The sequence below is a fragment of the Doryrhamphus excisus genome, chromosome 14, assembly GCF_030265055.1.
Source record: "Doryrhamphus excisus isolate RoL2022-K1 chromosome 14, RoL_Dexc_1.0, whole genome shotgun sequence".
Classification (NCBI taxonomy): Eukaryota; Metazoa; Chordata; class Actinopteri; order Syngnathiformes; family Syngnathidae; genus Doryrhamphus; species Doryrhamphus excisus.
The window spans coordinates 10,084,469-10,105,623 of NC_080479.1; the positions used below are offsets into that span (position 1 = coordinate 10,084,469).

The window sequence follows — 21,155 nt, forward strand, 5'->3', positions numbered from 1 at the left end:
CTATCAACAACTGTCAGTCCTCTGCATCAATCTCCTGGTATGGCTGCTAATCCAAGTTCATCATTTTATAAGGCTAATAGATTATTAGAAAACCCATCTAAAAATCTAAACTAAAATCTCTTACCATGCTGTTAACTACTCCCTTCAGAGAGCAGCACAAACTGGGTCTAACAAGGACAGAAAAACGATGCACAACTGTGCAAGAAGACAAATATCTGAGAGTGTGTAGTTTAAGACAACCTGGCAGCTGCACTAAATAGTACCCATCAAACACCAGTGTCAGTATCAACAGTGAAGCAACGACTTCAGGATGCTGGACTTCCTGGCAGGACTGCCAAGAAAAAGCCAAGAAAATCTCAGACTGGCCAAAAAAAATTCCAAGTGATCCCAAACTTATATATCACAGAATGATCAAAGATTATATTGTCCACACCTGGTAAAGTCAACTCCACATATCTGTCCTCAAAGATGATGGGCAGACTGTTCCAGTCACCATCAATGTCCAGGCACTCGACGGGTAAAGGAGGCATCTTGGCCAAGTAGTCGGAGGCGCGTACTTCTGCAGCTACCTGACCTTGTCTGGTGATACTTCATAGAACATCATAATAGTAGAATAAATGGATCTTTAAAAAAGTGTTCATATGTGCTGATATGGTGCTTACTTACAGCTCCTCTTGAAACGTTAGAGACGTCTCTTTGGGGTGCTCGGTGAAGAAGTACGCCTCGGAAAATCTCCTCACCTTCCACAAATAAAGCATCATTAGGATTAAATCTGGGGTTTTTAGCAGCGTAAGGTGGCACAAGATGGCATTAAACACTCCGAGACTCACGGTGAGGATATTATTTGTATTTAACTTCGCAATAATTACAGAAGAAATGTGAAGTGAAACTCGACCGACGGGCGCTGAAGGCACGCCAGCATCTACCGCCGCCCACCCCCCCAACCCCCACCCCCTCGAGGGTACTTTAATAGCACAGCAAACATGTTCATTACTTTCCGACAACTGCGATGAAGCAGAATCACACCACTGAGAGACGCGGCCAACAAGCTGTTGTGTTGCTATTAAACGGCTCGCTGATTACACCCAAATGGAAGCGGATATACAGTCGTTGTTGCTTCATCCCCATTTTCACAAGGTCAAAGTGAGGGGGAAAATAACAAAAATCCATAGAAAAAGAACAAAAAAAACAGATCATAGAAATAAAATGTCATTCATTCATTCATTCATTTTCTACCGCACAAGGGTCGCGGGGGTGCTGGAGCCTATCCCAGCTGTCTTCGGGCGTAAGGCGGGGTACACCCTAGACTGGTGGCCAGCCAATCACAGGGCACATATCGACAAACAACCATTCACACTCACATTCATACCTATGGACAATTTGGAGTGGCCAATTAACCTAGCATGTTTTTGGAATGTGGGAGGAAACCGGAGTACCCGGAGAAAACCCACGCATGCACGGGGAGAACATGCAAACTCCACACAGAGATGGCCGAGGGTGGAATTGAACCCCGGTCTCCTAGTTGTGAGGTCTGCGTGCTAACCACTAGACCCGCCGTGCTGCCTCAAACTGTTCCAGACACACAAAAATATAAACAAAAGAATACACTTTTATCGAATATAATTCTATTTTTAGAGGCAGAAATGTGCATCAATTTATTGTCGATGCACTCTGTCCATACATCCTTCGATTCAATCGTGTTTCTCACCTTGTTTATCAAAATGCTGGCACTCACAATGTTACTTGGCCCCCTGGTAGGTTATTTTGTAGTTGCACAAAAATGCTAAAACGGTGAATCAGCAACATGTTATGTGTAATGCTAGGCAAATTTTTAACCAATATATTCTATGAAAAGCGATATGAAGTACCTAAAATAGTAATAAAAATTTATTTTGCCATCATAGTGTGTGCCTGCTTGATGGACGATAAAATGTCATTAGTTAAATTATAAATTTATAAATTATATATAATAATTCACACATTCATACCTGTGGACAATTTGGAGTCACCAATTAACCTAGCATGTTTTTGGAATGTGGGAGGAAACCGGAGTACGCGGAGAAAACCCATGCATGCATGAGGACAACTGGAATTGAACCCTGGTCTCCTAGCTGTGAGATCTGCGCGCTAACCACTCGCCCGCCGTGCCGCCCAGAAATAAAATGTAAAAAAATAAAATATTGAAATTGAAGGACTCTTACCCTGAGCGTGTGGTGCTCCTGGGCCAGATAGGAAAGGATGTGTGGGTTGAGGACGGCCACCTCCAGGAAGTGGCTCCACAAAGCGGCAAGCTGCGAACAGAAGTAGCCCACGTCCCTGCTGATCTGCTCCGCCACCTTCTCGTGGCCATCCTGCAGCTGGCGGGAAAAAAAAACAGGCTATGATTCTCACGTGTGTTCATTATTTCATTAAGTATACGTATATACCTCTATCAATTATTTGTTTTAAATGTTTCCATGCATGGTCTACATACCTGTAACTCGATTGTGAGCTGATTCAATGTTTCTTCAATAGGCAGGACCTCTGTGATATTACATAGAATAAGAAGAGTCCATTTATGATATTATTTATTGCAAATTTATTTAAAATTAAGCTTTATTGATTACATGCTGCACAGTTACACAAACATTTATATGTTCATTCACTCATTCATTTTCTACCGCTTTTTCCTCATGAGGGTCGCGGGGATGCTGGAGCCTATCCCAGCTGTCTTCAGGCGAGAGGCGCGGTACACCCTGGATTGGTGGCCAGCCAATCACAGGGCACATATAGACAAACAACCATTCACACTCACATTCATACCTATGGACAATTTGGAGTGGCCAATTAACCTAGCATGTTTTTGGAATGTGGGAGGAAACCGGAGTACCCGGAGAAAACCCACACATGCACGGGGAGAACATGCAAACTCCACACAGAGATGGCCGAGGGTGGAATTGAACCAAGGTCTCCTAGCTGCGAGGTCTGCGCGCATTTATATGTTATTATATGAAATATAATCATTTATATTATTGCAAAAACAATGTATTATTACTTATTATTAATCACTTATTTATTTTTAAGGCATATGCAAAATGCAAATGCAACATTAGAAAATTTTGATTTTTTTTTGTTGGGCAGTTTGGCCTGCAGACATTCAAAATGTCATAACTTTTTATTATAATGTTAATATTTAATGTACAACATACTCATAGTACTCATAGATGCTACAAAAATGGAGGAAGTACAAACCTGCGTCCTCTGACTTCTGCTCCAGCTGAGGGACCTCCTTCATCAGTGCAGTGTAGTATCTTCTCAGGCCGCCATGGGCGGCCAGCAGGAGGCGACAGAGCCTTCGATGCCACGTATGAGCTCTCTGCAGGCAGTCCTCACTGGGCACATAAAAACTCCCCTGTGGAGAGAAGAGCCACATGGGAAATGTCAGCCGCTATGTAGGTCGCCTCGCTGTAATAACGGCCATGTACACATACTTGAACTTTACAGCCACTCCGCTGGAACAGTTGTGAAGGGCTCGTCGTTGACCCCGTGTAAAGAAAAGCACCCTTGCCCCCTCCCTTCGCATTGGCAAAGTCCTGGTAATTACCCGAAAGATCAAATAAGACAAGAAACAAACGGCCCTTAAACACAGCTTGCCGGGAGCAGTAAAGGTCCGTGTGCACGGAGAGAGGCAGGATGTAACGCATCCCTGCTTTTCACCTTGATGTTCACATTGAACTTCAACTCTTAAACCAGGTCAAGTCAATCAAAGAAAATCAGATAAAACTTTGGCGACGGAGGTAAGGAAAAAACACAATGTCAGGAAACAAAACATCGAGATAAATTTCCACTTCAGTATGTGTATTTTTATAGACGCAGCGTGAGTTCTGTGCTGATATGGGATATGGACCATCAACCCCAAATCCAGTGGTATAAAAGAACTACAGTGTCAGACTCTTCCAGCAGATGGCTCCCCTTCAACGCAACAGACTTCCGCTACAGTTTCTACAAACGGCTACACAGCAGCCATGACAGTTCAGTCACAATCCTGATTTATGTTCTGGACCGGCCATCATATTCGGTATCAGTGACATAGCCTCTTAGTCTTGACCAAGAGGCCTGCTTGGCCCTGACCTCAAGCCGCTTCCTTGGGCTCCTTTCCGTGGTGAGGATGTTTTGGCAAGCGCAGCTTTGGAGTATTTGCGGACATACTGTAATTTCCCCGGGGCGAGTGGAGTCTCCGGCCCTATCATCATACCTGTGTGCGCTCTGTAATTGCAGTGGCACAGTATAAGCAAACCAGGAAGGAACATCTGTATGTTTACTTTCATAATTCTCTTTACCTATACGCCATCTGCGAGGCCTCTCAGGCAAGGGTGGGTGGGAAAGAGCCGTGTTTTTGTTTGAACTAGTCATTATCCTAAAAACATCTAGGTCTTACTCTCTACTGGAAAAGCTACGCTCCATCGTTTGTTTGTTTTTTTTTACCTGGATGGTGTAGCCCAAATACATAATAAATGTACGGTAGGAAAAGTAGAGCATGGCATAGTAATTGATTTAAAAAACAAAAGAAAACAAGCGGCAGCACGGCAGTCGAGTGGTTAGCGCGCAGACCTCACAGCTAGGAGACCAAGGTTCAATTCCACCCTCGGCCATCTCTGTGTGGAGTTTGCATGTCCTCTCCGTGCATGTGTGGTTTTTCTCCGGGTACTCCGGTCTCCTCCCACATTCCAAAAACATGCTAGGTTAATTGGCCACTCCAAATTGTCCATAGGTATGAATGTGAGTGTGAATGGTTGTTTGTCTATATGTGCCCTGTGATTGGCTGGCCACCAGTCCAGGGTGTACCCCGCCTCTCGCCCAAAGACAGCTGGGATAGGCTCCAGCACCCCCGGCGACCCTCGTGAGGAAAAAGCCGTAGAAAATGAATGAATGAAGAAAACAAGCTACTTCCTTAGGATAGCACTATTGTGCTCAATACAACATCGAAATAGGAGTTCAGAACATTGAAACGCATTTTAAAGACAGGAAGATATGCTCCATAGTACTAAAAAAAGTCTCAGCACATAAAGAAGGTGAGGGAGTAGGAAGCTCTCCGTGAACATTTCACCTGCAGCGACGTGGTCGTACGTGGCGCTTGAGAGCTGAACTCATTACTAGGATCAAACGAAGACACTCCCCCCCCACCCCAGCACCTTCTCTCCACCACCTTCCTTCCTCGCTTGTCTAAAGCCAGAGCTTATTAAAGCGCCCGACTAGGGGTGGGAATAAAACCAGGAGGAAGGGCTAGGGGGGTTGGGGGGGGGGGGGGGGGTGATTGAGGCCCTCATTAAGATTTACAGAGGAGACGCTGACGTCCGAAGGAACCCGAGCTGCAAGTTATTTAAGGATTTCATGAACAAAATAAGAGAGTGGCAAATGAGTGGTAAAGATGAATACATCAATAGGATCTCCTCCATGGAATTGAACTAGGCACCACCATAATTGAAGCGGGTATGCTAAACAGATGGCCGATGATGAAGATTGTGACTTTTCAGCAAAACGTACAAGTAGAGCTTGGTGGCGAAGCGATCATCCACCATGAAATACAAAGTTCGAAAAGACAAGTGCCCACCCTCTGCCATCTCTGTGTGGAGTTTGCATGTTCTCCCCGTGCATGCGTGGGTTTTCTCCGGGTACTCCGGTTTCCTCCCACATTCCAAAAACATGCTAGGTTAATTGTCCATAGGTATGAATGTGAGTGTGAATGGTTGTTTGTCTATATGTGCCCTGTGATTGGCCAGCGACCAGTCCAGGGTGTACCCCGCCTCTCGCCCAAAGACAGCTGGGATAGGCTCCAGCACCCCCGCGACCCTCATGAGGAAAAAGCGGTAGAAAATGAATGAATGAATGAATGAATGAAAAGACAAGTGCGTCCGATTGGCATCCATCACACACAATAAACAATGGACCGTTTATTTTGGTGGTTTGCCAATTCAACTCCTTGGAGGGAATTACTCCAATAAACCATCAAACTGGAAAGACATACACCACGCAGATGGGTGACGATAAATCTTGATGGTGAGTTTTCAACATAAGGTATGAGTGGCGCTTTCGGGCAAAGTGTGATGATTGGCCAGGAAACACTTTATTTGTCAGCTCACTCAGCGATAAGCCATTTAATCCGAGCTAGCTTCTGGTTGGCGGGTCTCAAGTGACCAGTTCTGAAGATGACACACATCCAAGATCTATAAATCAGATTTGTCACCACATGGCGCTGAGCATCTCGCATGGCAAGCAGGAGCATCTCTCTAAATAGGCAAAACGGGGTGGCTTCCTGCAGCATACCTCTGAGATGATGGGTTTGCAGTAGCCTGCTCCAAATACAAGGTTCTCCACAGAGATGGCAGACGGATCGCTGGTACTTTCAGGTGATCCTTTTCCCAACCAGGATCCCTTTCCTGTGCGAGCAAAGCTGCAGGAAGGAAAGACATGGAGTGATGGGTCAGGAAGCATAAGGAATTGTTGATTTAAATACTGTAGAAAAAAATCTAGAGATAATTTCAAGGGGTTGATGTTCCCCTGATATGATGAAAGGTGAGACAAGAACATCAAAACAAGCGGCGTGCTTTGTAGAACGTTAAAGCCATGGAAATGAGTAGGAAAAAAAACCCTTTGCTGTACCTGATTAGCGGCTGATGTAAGGCAACCAGTGAGGCATGGATGGAAACGGAAATGACGGACAGGTGGAAGTAGTCAAACATGACAGGAACATGATGGTGCAGGCCCTGCTGCGGGTGGAAGTGGAGGTTGAGGGTGCGACTGCTGATCAACGGGACGGCCACAATGTCTGCCAACCTGAGACAGACACAGACAGGATATTCATTTCCAATTCCAGTCGTATTTATCGAATGGCTTTTCCCACTAGCGAGTATCTGTGCCGGCCACGGCTTTTAATAATTCAACATGAATAATTGGCCCGTGCACCTACTGTTGCTCGTTGTCAGTGAAGTGAAGATCCAGCTTCAACTGGAAGTCCACCTCGCTGAGGGCCTCCTCCACCTGCAGAACATTGGACAAGACAAGAACACTAAGAGGTTGTAGGCTAAAATTATGAGAAACAGTCAACTTACACAAAAAAGTTATAGTTACAAGAATAAAATTTGCAAAAAGAAATTTGAAATAATTGAAAAAAAATCGGCGGTCTAGTGGTTAGCGCGCAGACCTCACAGCTAAGACACCAGGGTTCAATTCCACCCTCGGCCATCTCTGTGTGGAGTTTGCATGTTCTCCCCGTGCATGCGTGGGTTTTCTCCGGGTACTCCGGTTTCCTCCCACATTCCAAAAACATGCTAGGTTAATTGGCGACTCCAAATTGTCCATAGGTATGAATGTGAGTGTGAATGGTTGTTTGTCTATATGTGCCCTGTGATTGGCCCTGTGATTGGCTGGCGACCAGCCCAGGGTGTACCCCGCCTCTCGCCCAAAGACAGCTGGGATAGGCTCCAGCACCCCCGCGACCCTTGTGAGGAAAAAGTGGTAGAAAATGAATGAATGAATGAATGAAAAAAAAAACAGTAACTTTATGACAATAAAGTCAAAATATCAAGAAGAATGAGGGAATAAACTTGTCATATTATGAGGACAAATATGTTTTATGTTGTCATTTTTGAAAGTATTAAATTGAGAAAAAGTGATCTTATTATGGAAATAAATGTGAAATATTATGAGAATAAAAACATAAAATTACAAGAAAAAAAAATGATTATTTAAGGAGAAAGTTGAAATATTTTGGGGAAAAAAAGTGCCAAAGTTGATACTCGTAGTTGATGATGCTTTTCCACCTATATCACAAAACTGAGATGCATGTGTTGGTTTAGAAAATATCTCAACCATAATTTGAATCTTACATGGTAATACACAATATTATATGATATTATTATTATTATTATGTGTGCCCTATCTTGAACAGTTATATGGGCCAACTCAACCTATTTGAATTCCAACAAAGCATGTACTAATGGTGTCTTTTGAAGGCTGACTTGAAGAGATGTTAATAGATTCTTCACATGCTGCTGGTGAGAGTGCTTCCCCTCTGTCCCGAACATACATTAAACGCGCACGATCTTCACGCCCGTGTCCAGCATCGATGCTGCCATTGATCAAGAGCGAGAAGAGCTATTTTTATCTGTGCTATCTCAGGATATGAGCAGCAGATAACCTCCGGAAGGTTAATGAGCCGGGAGCCTTTGGGAGAGTTTGCTGCTGGAAGCCACTATGTCTTGATGCTACTCTGTCTCCACGTTCATTCAGGAGGATTAGGATTATTTTAATAAGCTCAGAAGGGAGCAAGCAAAAGCAGGCTGGGGTACAGGCTATTTACATGATCGATAAATACTGTAAAGGCATAAATTATGCCTGGGCTGTTTATTGACCTAAACAGCAAAACACCTAATTTGCATGGACATTGCACAACACAGACCCGATGTTGTAATAGCGGTACACAGCCAGCAAATGTAACACAGGTGACTTCCACAACAATAGCCGAATAGCAACATTTTAAAGTACATGCAGAGCTAATGACACTTCAAGTGCAGCAGCTACAGCCAATGCTAATAAAATGACCCACAAACTAATAGTTGCCTAACGTCCCAAACAGCAGCGATGCAATAAGGACGCTAACAAATGTCAGTGTGTGCGTTTGCAGAAAATGTCAACCAGCATGACTCACCCTTTCCCCGTCCAATAACAGGTGCACTTTGAAGATCACACAGTCATTCACCGTGATATCCTCGTTTCTGTAAAGGATCTGAAATATCCGGCTGAACGCCGTGCCGTCGTACACCCCCGGGGAGCTGAAGCTGCAATCGCCTCCTGTAGCGACAACCACAAACACATCTTACATTGCAACACTTGGTACCTGAACATGGCACAGGTTGACACAGAGAAATGAAAATAATGCATACGGTTCATTTGGAAATTCATTAAACTGGGTCAACATCATATATGCATTCACTTCAATGTTATTAGATTTGGTGCTTTGGCAGCATGAAAAGGATTCTATTGACAAACACTCAACAAGTTCTCCTCTGATTTTGGATCAGCATTTTCTATAAGAGTCGTAATGATTCAGAACCAGAACCCTCTCCTGTATTCATTCATTCATTCATTTTCTACCGCTTTTTCCTCACGAGGGTTGTGGGGGTGCTGGAGCCTATCCCAGCTGTCTTCGGGCGAGAGGCGGGGTACACCCTGGACTGGTCGCCAGCCAATCACATATAGACAAACAACCATTCACACTCACATTCATACCTATGGACAATTTGGAGTCGCCAATTAACCTAGCATGTTTTTGGAATGTGGGAGGAAACCCTGGTCTCCTAGCTGTGAGGTCTGCGCGCTAACTACTAGACCGCCGTGTCGCCCCTCTCCTGTATAAACATGTAAAAATGGACATAATAATATGCATTTTACCTGTTTTCTCATCTATTTGTATTAGTAAGTAAGGGTGATTTTCAGGCCTATTTTCAGAGAAGATGAGTAAAAAATTTGGAATTTGCAGGACCGTGAACTTAACTCAAAGATAATAATGGATTTTTCAACTAAACCTCATATGAGACCAAAATGTACTTCCTGTTGTGGTAGCTGACATTGCTGAATCACTGCAGTGTTGCTAACTGTCTGTATACTTTGCTCCGCTACATGGAAAAACAATCACTCAAAACTGGGCATTATTATTTGTGTGAATGCTCTGGTATTGAATCATTTGAAAGCATTTGAAGAAAGAAAAGCGATTATATCTGCGTCATTGCTGTCAGGCTGGATATTTGTCATTATGTTGTGCAATATAGGCCTTATAGGCTGTTGAAAATTAAAAAAAATAGGGCAAACTAACCCATCTGTCCTCAGGCAGGGGTATGACAATGATAAACTACAGTGGCGAACAGAGCATCTGCATGTTTTTAGTCGCACATACAGTAAAAAAAAAAAAAAGTATGATACAGCACTGCTGCAATGAGATTCCTGTTTACCCTGCGGTATTTTCACACACCGCTGTCCAACTGCGAGGCCCCGAGAGGCTTTTCAAACATCCCGCTGAGATGGTGTGCCCGCCTGTCTAGTCTGCCCCTCTCCACGGGGCTTCCTCCTGATACTGCTGCCGCACCCTGCAGCATCAAGCACCCTCCACCTAAACATGACAGGGGTGGCGGGGGGAAGAGCGGGAGCATGACTGTTGTCAACGGCTTGTTAGATGTGTGAAGGTGACTGTGTCACCTTTGTGCGGGTGTGCAGCCGCCGCTGCTGCTGTCGCCTTGCCGACTGACAGATGATGCGAGGATTAGGGGTTGGCTGTGGTATTACGTCTAACAAAAGGTTCGCATGGAAACGTTGGTCAGAAAAGACATTTTTTCATCGCCATTTGCAATCATGATTGATGGCGGTCAGTAGTTTTGCTTTGGATAGCATTTATTAGATGGACCAATACTCTTAAGTTCTAAGTGGTTCTCACCTTCGTTATCAAAATGCTGGCCTTTGCACATTACTTTGGCCCCATGGTGGGTTATTACTTGATGGAAAATACACGGACAGTGAGTCAGCAATGCGTAGGGTGTATATTACATGGTATATTCATTCATTCATTTTCTACCGCTTATGTATCCTCACGAGGGTCGCGGGGGTGCTGGAGCCTATCCCAGCTGTCTTCAGGCGAGAGACTGGTCAGCAGCCAATCAGGGCACATATAGACAAACAACCATTCACACTCACATTCATACCTATGGACAATTTAGAGTGGCCAATTAACCTAGCATGTTTTTGGAATGTGGGAGGAAACCGGAGTACCCGGAGAAAACCCACACACGGGGAGAACATGCAAACTCCACAAAGAGATGGCCGAATGTGGGATTGAACTCGGGTCTCCTAGCTGTGAGGTCTGTGCGCTAACCACTCGACCGCTGTGCCGCCGCATGGCATATTTTTGGGCAAAATTACCCAAAAAAAGAACGATTCACACATAAAAGTGAGGTTTGACTGTACATACGTTCATCTAAATCTATAAGAATATCTTTTATCTTGACAAGACCGGGTGCTACTAATTATGCAGATGATAATTTTGCTTTGGTAGCACTCGACGGATCAAACAATTTCTACTCATTTTTGTAGAAAATCCTTTTACCCATTGCAGATGTTTGAAAGTGTGCTACAGCAAATGTGATTGAGTAGCACTGATAGGAGAATAAAAGCTGCATGAAGCTCAAATGTAGCTCTCCGTTACTTTTGGCCCCTTGTGACTAATTCAGAGCAGGACAAGGCACTAATCAACACCCTAGGTCAGGGGTCTCACACTTAATTTACTTGGGGGCCACTGGAGCTAGGGTCTGGGCGAGACTGGACCGCATCAGGTTTTCAAAAAAGAACAAAAAAAAACCCTGCATTTATTAAGAACAGAAAAATGAATAAACTTTGCTTTGGTTTTGATTTTCTACAATAAAAGCTCTGATAAAACATTCCACTGTTCTCAAATATCTTAATTTTTATTTTTCTGCACAAAATAAGATGAAAAATAAATAAACAAATCAAGAATAAAGAAAAGCAATCAATCAATCAGTAATAAATAAATATAATAATAATAATAAAATGGCAAATAATAAAAACTTAAGAAACCACATATAGTTGGTGGGTAGACATTATTTTTTTCAGATTAAAATTAACAAAGCATTATTAGAGCCCTGTAGACATGACAAAACACGACTATAGTCACATTCATACTTTTTTTATTTACAACATATTGCGCAACTGCAGGGTCTTGAGACACATGCTAACTCGCAAACTAGATAGCTAGCGACCTAAACGGTAGCCTTCAAGTTATTTCCTTTAAACTTAAATAGCCAAAAACTTACCACTTCCACACGGATAGGGAGGCTAACTATTAACAGTTATTTAACCTTTAACATGAACATTAATCAAACGTAATAATTTTTTCTGGGTACATGATACCATACAGCATCCATACCAAACTTGCGCGGGCCGCACTAACATTAAACTTTCATATCAAGGCGGGGGCCTCAAACTAGTGTCCTGCGGGCCACATTTGGCCCGCGGGCCGCGTGTTTGAGACCCCTGCCGTAGGTGTTTTACACAAGGTTTAAACACACATTGAAAGTAATGAAGATAATGGTCAATCATAAAATACAACCAGTGATATGATTTGTTGATATGACTTTATAGTATGCTACTGCATTCTTGTAACACGTGCAGCAGTCACACATCAAACGCTTATTGCATAATGGGATGCTTCCGTCTGTACATGCTTTTTTGGGGCGTTATCACATCCTGCACTTTAAAACTTGCTGAAATGCCCCTAAGCTTTAGTCACAGTGATTCTGTGCCAGAAATAATCTGCTTACAGCCCCCGGTACTCTACATCTGCTGTGTATTAGAGTGTGTGTGTATATGTGCACTGCCTACCCTATTCTATCCTTTCCTAGCAATAAAACCCACAAAACTCTCAATGTACACTTGATCGTCATGGTAGTACAACAGTACTGCCTTAAAAATCATTATGTTATTATGAGTCAATATGCCATCATTAAATGCTTCTTATGAGCCTTTGCCTCAATCCGACACACGCTCGATGTGTATGGTCTGAGACGTCAAGCATGCACTTTCAGAGAGATCACACTAAGGGATTATTTCCTGTTGCCGCGTATGCTCGATGCTCTCACTGGCTCACCACAGTTATGTTCCGCAATCAGCCTGTGAGGTGAACTGGCTTAATTCATGACCTTGTGGAAGGAGATGCACAGCAAGAAGTGGCAGGGGGGTTGGGGGGGGCACATATTTATGATGTGAATATGGATATAAATATGTGATGCAAAGGTCCTTTTGACACTTTCATAGAATGAAACACAACGAGTGACAGAGAGTATGGATTAAGTGTACATTTATCAATGTATTTATGATGAGTGCCATTGGTCCAGAATGCCGTAAAGGAGGGAAAAGATAGGACAATTCCAAGAACCCCTGACAGCCAGAAGCCCCAATAAATGATCGGCAAATGCTGATCACGGTCGCCGATGGATCGGAGCATCCCACCTGTCAAGCATCTCGTTTTCTTCCTCCTCAAATCCCTTGCATCCTTATATACAGCGTAAACCATTCATTCATTCATTCATTTTCTACCGCTTTTCCTCACGAGGGTTGCGGGGGGCGCTGGAGCCTATCCCAGCTGTCTTCGGGCGAGAGGCGGGGTACACCCTGGACTGGTCGCCAGCCAATCACAGGGCACATATAGACAAACAACCATTCACACTCACATTCATACCTATGGACAATTTGGAGTCGCCAATTAATCTAGCATGTTTTTGGAATGTGGGAGGAAACCGGAGTACCCGGAGAAAACCCACGCATGCAACATGCAAACTCCACACAGAGATAGCCGAGGGTGGAATTGAACCCTCGTCTCCTAGCTGTGAGGTCTGCACGCTAACCACTAGACCGCCGTGCCCAGCGTAAACCAGTGCTTTGCAAATAGTGGGCGGAGGTGTCAGAGGTATGCAGTGTTGTTCTGCTCCGGCTAATCGTCTGGACTTGCTGACTTCTGAGACTTTACTTAGTGGTACTTATGCCATTATGTTAGTCGTTCCTATGTTTTGAACTGAACTCATGGGCCCGTCTGAAGTCAATGACGCGCCGAATTAGGCCCACGGGCTCCCAGTTGAATATCACTGCTATAAACTAATGAGATAAGGAAATAACCTGTCACCATCTTCCTGTCATCTCTCTAATAACGCCATGCAGGAACGCCCTCACAATTAGGCATGTACCCAATTTGGCCCGTGCCCATAATCACACAGAGACACACACAATGACACACTCGGCCAGTCACGCGTCGCTAAAAATAACTGCTATTGCTGTGAATCAGTATTGTCAGTGACTGACTTCCTGCATTGCCAGAAGCCAAGAATTTAACGCCTTGGTATGATTCATTCTGTACTGCATTGCATCGTCTACGTAAGCATCGTATACTGGTGTATCGTAAAAAAAAAAAAACATATAGATTATGCTACAGAACATGTGCTACTGGTAATCTAGTATACATTACTAGAGTAGTTTTATTGTGCTATTTAATGCCTATTTCCTCCTTGAATACATTGTCACTGTTACCAGGAGGGCTAGCTAAATAAAAACAGTAAACATACACTGTATTCATGTCCTCAGCTCCTCAGCAAAACAATAATAATAAAGCAGATTAGGGTTTACTCCCATGGTTATGAGAATATTTCATCAAGAAAAAACATATAAATCATCAGCTCTCACCTGTGTTATCATGTGTTGTCACTATCAACCTGTGGGGGACTCGAGGGGAGACCTTTAACCCTGTTCGTACCTGGTAGAACCTGAAAAAAAGGTAGACATATACACATATGAAGACATTAGCTTGTGGAAAATATTTGGTCCAAAATATTGTACACAAACAACGCCCCCCACCCGACTGCAGATAAGCCCTCTAGTGTTCGCTACAATGTTACATTAAAGAAAATCCGTCATATTGTATGAATAAAAATATGTATTAAAGGCTGAATTATCTCAGTCCAATTGCTTGGTAATAACTGCAAAGTGTAAGATAACAATGGTGAATTCTCAAGGGGTTACATGTTATTTACAAAACTTTCCAGTTCAGACCGATGCTCTTTAGGGCTAAAGGAAATTTCAGTTCTCCTGGGACTTATTGGCAAACCGGGAGAGCAAAATGTGGTCCTAAAACCTAATTATAATATACCATCACGTTCATAATGAGATGTTTAAAATGCATTTGCCTCTTTTAAATGATAAGATTTCATCAGTTAATGCAAGTACAGCTTGGTATATCATATTAATGCTACAAAATGTCATACATTATATAACATGCACTAATTGGAAGGTAGCCTTTACAGAGGTGGAAGGTGTTGGTATTTTAATTTGTGACAAATTGCATCTTAAAATTCATACCGTGTGTGACCATTGATTAGTTTAGAGTGGAATGAGAATTCTATATGTGACAATATACGTTCTTACCCTCTTTGGAAAAGATCCACATTGTGAAACTTGTGCAACTCTATGGAAAACTCCAGTGTTCCCTGTACTTCAGACATGATATAATCCCACTCATCACCTGCAGGAAGACAACAGAAAGATGAGACATTTTGCAGCTTTAAACTGCATGTTTTCATACAAATCTGCACACCTATTGGCTCTCACGTTCATACTCAGAGACAATGTGCAGGTAAGATGCTTGGCACCGTGGAGAGAAGATATTTTGATACGATATCACAGACATCCCGAGGCACAACTGGCACAAACACTGAGTATGTTTGTCTTCCATTGAACCAACAATGTCTGGATCCCATTGGACAAAACACAGACGTGAATTTATTTCTATCTAGCACTTGACAAAAAGGCCTTGAAAGATGAAATGTATACAAGTGACAGTGATGTGCCAGTAAAGCAGCATCAAATAACTCCAATGAATGCGCTGAAACATAATCCTTTCGATGCGTGTGCCTTTTTAAAACGCCATGGCTGCTTGTCGCTACGAGAGAAGGCTGGTGATGTGATGTGGCTCTCCATGCAAGGAGAGCGGTGTTGCAATTAGTTTTCACAGTCGGCCTTATCAGGTAATATCAGGACGTGTTTTTCACAGTTGGATTCGGAATTGTTGGCGATGGCGCAAAACACACTCAATTCATTTCCACAAAAATGCATGATAAAACACACATTATGCATTCTTGCTCTTTAAAGGTCACCTATTATGCAAAATGGACTTTTTAATGGCGTTCTAACAATAATATGTGTACCTAGAGCAGGGGTGAGCAAACTACGGCCCGCGGGCCACATCAGGCCCGCAAAGCGTCTTCATCCGGCCCATCAGGCATTTTGCAATCTGTAGCTTGTACAAAAAAAGCGATCCACAAAACAACACCACATGTCAACACACGCGACACATATAGAACCTACCCACTGCACCATGTGGGCATACAAATAAATATTTACATATACCCATATATTCCGGCCGCAAGGCATGCAGGGTAACTTGTGGTACTCTCCCAACATTTTGCAATGTTTGTCGCAAAATTTGTTGAGGAGGTCAACGAATAGAGTAAATGAATAGAAGTTAACATATCCAATGTTTTATTGTTCATAGTTCATATTGTGGTTGCAGCTGGACTACCCAGCATGTCTTGAGGTCATTTGGAAATAACAGTTTAAAGTTACATGTTATGTTTAGCGCTTCGTTGTTGTGAATCACCCACATAGTCATACTTGTTGATTTGTGATACAGTAACTTGCCGTGGATATGTTGTGTTTTCATTTTGTTGCACCGTGAGCAAGTATGTTGTTCTGTTTGATGACTGCCTGTGTATAGAAGGTCCTGCCGCCAAATTTTTATGAAGCCAATGTGGCCCGTGAGTGAAAAAGTTTGCCCACCCCTGACCTTGCGCCTGTTTGAGCACCAAATGTGCTAAAAATCTATCACTGCTGCCTGACTTCCGCAAAAACATCGACCCTAGTGAGCACAAGCAGTATAGAAAATGGATGGATGGATGGATGACACATTCTTGCTGACTGAGAGCCCGACCAGTTGAGGTGTTTTATATCTGTATGTATATATTTTTGGTGTTTATTTCAGCCAATGTTCCTGTACCGTCAATATTGGAAATAATTTTACAGGCTGCAATTGCAGTTCATATCAGAGCCATGCAATTAAACCACGATATTCCTTTCAGGTTATCGTGCCCCTTCTTCCCCAATGGCCATGATTAAATCATCAATCAAGAAACCAAAGGTTATCCAATGTTCCTTTTATCCTCACTATCTCTGCAGGTTTGTTCCCAGTAGGGCTTACTACAAGCACTTTTAAACTGTCAAAATGTTATTCCCATATGATAGTCAGTCTACCATTCATGTGGAAATGTACTGAACACAACAGTTTTGTCTCATTGCGCAGACTCTGCGTTTTGTTTTTGACATAGGCTTGCATCCCCTATGAATAGAAGCTTGGTGTCAGAGGCAGGCTAAAATGATGTCCATTCTTTCTTCGGTAATTAGCATTCATTTTTCTGGCTGCTTGAAGTCGCCACTGGTGAGTCGATTGAACATTGTGTATCATAATGGTCGTCCCCCCAAAACAATCCATCTCTCTAATGTGCGTATTACATAATGCACATGCACTCAGACGTCATCTGGCTTTATTATTAGGTCGAGCCTGAAATTCTTCAATAAGTTAATTATGTCACAAAGCACCCACGCTGACAACAACAACAACAACAACAAAGGCCCTTTATGCTCTTCTAATAACTTGTACTGCCTTTCATGATACGATGACCAAGCAAGATGACGACATCAGATAATATCTTGTCACTGTTCTGCTGCTATTTGTGGGCTGTAATGAAATCTTAAGGAAATATGAAAAGACAAGACTGATGAGGACGGCTTCAATGGAGACCTTAACAGTTTGAAAACTAATAATTATTTCAGTTTTTTAATGTGGCACAACATTAGGAATGTCTGAGTATGATGCTCACAGCTCTTCAGCCTTGCAAGGCAAAATAACAAATAGTCTTAAATAAAAAGACTACCTAAACAACGCCTTATTATACCATGCCAAAAATGGTTTTCTCGTGCAGGTGTCTGGATAAAGCTGAAGACTAAATAAACACACGCTTAGTCCGGGCTGTAATTACACCAGGGGGCACCGAGGTCATCCCTTCTGTGGTTACACCAATTGTGTTTGTCTTCAATATGCTGGAAACACACAGACCTGAATTAAAAAAAAAAAAGCTGTGCCGTTCCCAGAAAGGAGAATGGAGACAATGTGTCCTTGGCAGGAAAACACCCGAGCCAGAAATCATGTGATGTCATAATCTCACACTAAACCCCCTCCCCCGATGGCGTATTAAGCTCTTTGCTGTTCTAATATTCCAATACACTGCCTGGTGGTGATCAAGAGTTAGTGTTAAATAGACGTGACCACAGGAATTTTCTTCAATGTAGAACCCCCAGAGCTTGAAGTCACTCTCGCCTCCTGGCAAACTTGTTTGTGCGCCATTCCATCTGTCATGTGCTAAGACGGGCATGATAGCGACTATTTGTTCCAGCTCTTTCCAACATGATCTTGTGCTTTCTGCCGAAGCAGTCACACAAAGGCCAACATCACACTGCACATGAACGTGATACACAACATTGTTCCAGTCACGAGGATGGCGGCGCATTGCTGCCTTGACGTTATCACAGACATCATAGTGTGCATAGTAGACATAGCATGCACAACTGCTGTTCCATCATTTGCATTATACTGCATTTCAAAACAGGAAGGATTTTTTCTTGCAGAATTTCCAAGGGATCCTAAGGTAGGATCTGGATCAAGCAAGAACCATTCCCTTTGGTGCAGAACTGGATAAAGGTGCAGCTTTTCAGTTTATGTTCCATGAGTGCTGGTGAATGCTGATAAAGAGTAACAGTCCAAAGTTGTCACACATTTTCTCATGCTATTGAATGTTTACCATTTGGCAACAAGATGCAAATAAATCCTACTAAAACAGTACTAAGTACTAAACAGTACTTTGAGGAAGGATGCAACGTGTGATTGTGGTGCAGATCTGGAAAAAGGAAAAGACTTTTCTTTTTTGAAGGACATATCTGAATGCTATCCAAAATGTATCAATGGATTTCAGGGGTTGAAGGTTTCCAGACCCAAATTAGCATCATCAACAATTGGGTACCATTGTGCGCTAGTTTGCTCGTGAGCACTGTTATGCTAAAACGACTTAGCCAAGTCCGGATGTACTGCAACTTATTAATGTTATATTTTAGTGCAACTATATTTTTTGCCCATTTTTCTCAGTGAAAGGTAGCATTTATGCATGACACATTCAGGCATATATGCAATGAAGATAACATTATTTGGTCTTGGTGGAGCTCTTAGACTTCTTTTTATCAGTGATGCTCTCTGTACAAAAAGAAGTTGAACACATTCATTGGAGACCTATGCTTAGCTTAGATTGTAAGGATGTACTGCATAAATCCTCTGGAATCATTGTCGATTATAAGACCCTTTCACATAGCATCATCTGCAGCCTTGTCTCTTCTGTACTGTACAAACACATGCTTCTTGCCTCACACACACACACACACACACACACACACAGACAGACAGCAAGCACTACCGGTGCAGACAGAGCAAAGTCCGACATCCTTACCTTAGCAATGATCCAGGAAGTGAGACCATCCAGTGAGTAAATGCAGATGGATGCGCTCTTGTGCAATGTTTATATCTCGGCTTGCACTGCTGCCGCGACTGCTGCTGCTGCTGCTGCTGTTGCCATGGTTATTCATCCAGACCCTGCGTGTACTGCAGTCCCCCCACTTTCCTTCTCTGGCGTGTGCTCTATCGCTGTTCATCAATCCATCCCGGAGGAAAAAAGGAGGGGGGGGGATTTCAAATTTGGGCGTTTAATCTGCCTTTGTCCTCCAGCCTCCAGGGTTTCAGTTCATGCAGGGAGAGACGAGTGCATGGCTGCAGTATTAATAGTAAAGCGTGCAGACACGGCGGTGTGTCGGTGTGTGTGTGTGTGTGTGTGTGTGTGTGAATGTCCTGCTGCTGCACTCTGTCCATCAGCCAACCAGCCAGCTGACTGCAGAGCCAGCCCACTAAAAGCTGAAGTGAACCTTAAGGAATTACCATGCAAAAAAGGGACCTTTGACGCAAACCATGCATTAACGCAGCCTGGAAAACATCAACATGGGAGATGAGTTGGACAAACAGCCATCAGTCATCATCAGTAACAAGAAGTCTGATCACAAAGTCACTTGAATAGAGTAACAATAAAGTTAAGAAATCCGCCTGATGCAATGCAATTGTAGTCATATTTAACAGAAAAAAAGAATATTGGGTTCACATTCATACGATGTACAAATCTGCCCCTACAAGGATAAAAAAACAACAGTATTCACTTAAAAAGACGTTTGTAGGCAGCCTACTCTATGTTCTTAAAGCCAGTCACGCATCATGTTGTCATTTTTTAACACCCCTCTCCCATCTTCACCTTCCTCTTAAAAAGCCAAAGTCAATTGCAGCTTTTCTCTCATGGCATTCCGCCATAGGCTCGCAGCACTCTTGATTAAGGATGAAGCGCCATTGATTTTTTTTTTCCTCTTCTCTCTTTCCCACATAAACCTGACACAATTTTCTGAGAGGTTAGGCCGCAAGGACGCCGTTTTCCGTGCTATCCAAAAGTAATAAAGTAGTGGATGATAACATCCGTCGATGAAGCCCTTTTATATCGTTCCAATATTAAAATACATGAACATCTATTTCTAGTGTATTATTATTGTATTGCATTTGTAGTGCAATTCCTATTTCTATGGTCAAACAAGTAAAGTTCCACTCAACCCAGAAGCGAAGTGTTTAACCTTGGAATGTCCACAATGTAACTTTAGGCAATTTCCTACTTACCATACACATCCAAGGACGGCCTGAAGAGACTCCGACTGACTGTTAGCTGTTCCACTTAAGTCCTGTAGGTGGAGGTGGAGCAGGTTTCAAACTGTTGCTGTCAGACGAAGAAGAAGATGCTTCAGGCATTTGTGCTAATGCTAAAAATAAATCTAAAGCCGGCATGAATCTAACCACATTGTACCATTCGGCGTGTCAGTGAATGTGCTCCGACATCCCCAACAAGAGGATCCAGCTGGAGTCCAGCTCAAGGGTGGAACGTCGCTAGGAGTGTGCAAGTCATGGGGCCTGGTGGAAAAAAAAAAAAACACTTAAATACATTGTGTTTTTGCCTGCTGCCTTCTGGAACTTACAATTATGTTAGTCTCAAGGGTGGCACAATAGTCTATTGGTCCAAATCTAGTCTTGATGCTGTAGCTTTAATGCTAATGAGCTGTGTTTGACCACACCTGTATTCACATGTAACAACATAAAATTATGGACAGAGGGATATAAACATTAGCAATGCTGGCATAGGTATTTGAGCTACATTACAGTACCATTTTCACAGCAACATCATCGTTATAGCTTACCTCCTATGCTAATTATCCTCACTAGGGTCGCAGGGGTATGCTGGAGCCTATCCCAGCTAACTTTAGGTGAGAGGCGGGGTACACCCTGGACTGGTGGCCAGCCAATCACAGGGCACATATAGTCAAACAACCAT

General features: G+C 43.0%; 1 protein-coding gene across 1 annotated transcript in view; it reads right to left on the reverse strand.

Annotated features, from left to right (window-relative positions):
• fam135b (family with sequence similarity 135 member B) overlaps positions 1–21,155 on the reverse strand; it is a 71,479-nt gene that overhangs the window by 48,054 nt on the left and 2,270 nt on the right. Inside the window, exons 3-16 of the mRNA XM_058046656.1 lie at positions 20,634–20,737; positions 20,450–20,546; positions 19,194–19,387; positions 15,013–15,109; positions 14,275–14,354; positions 8,687–8,829; positions 6,947–7,017; positions 6,640–6,813; positions 6,304–6,430; positions 3,232–3,391; positions 2,474–2,523; positions 2,202–2,357; positions 667–740; positions 434–588 (exon numbers count right to left, since the gene is read on the reverse strand). Coding sequence (XP_057902639.1) covers positions 434–588; positions 667–740; positions 2,202–2,357; positions 2,474–2,523; positions 3,232–3,391; positions 6,304–6,430; positions 6,640–6,813; positions 6,947–7,017; positions 8,687–8,829; positions 14,275–14,354; positions 15,013–15,089 — 1,267 coding nt within the window. The 5' untranslated portion in view covers positions 15,090–15,109; positions 19,194–19,387; positions 20,450–20,546; positions 20,634–20,737. The remainder of the gene's footprint in view (positions 1–433; positions 589–666; positions 741–2,201; positions 2,358–2,473; positions 2,524–3,231; positions 3,392–6,303; positions 6,431–6,639; positions 6,814–6,946; positions 7,018–8,686; positions 8,830–14,274; positions 14,355–15,012; positions 15,110–19,193; positions 19,388–20,449; positions 20,547–20,633; positions 20,738–21,155) is intronic.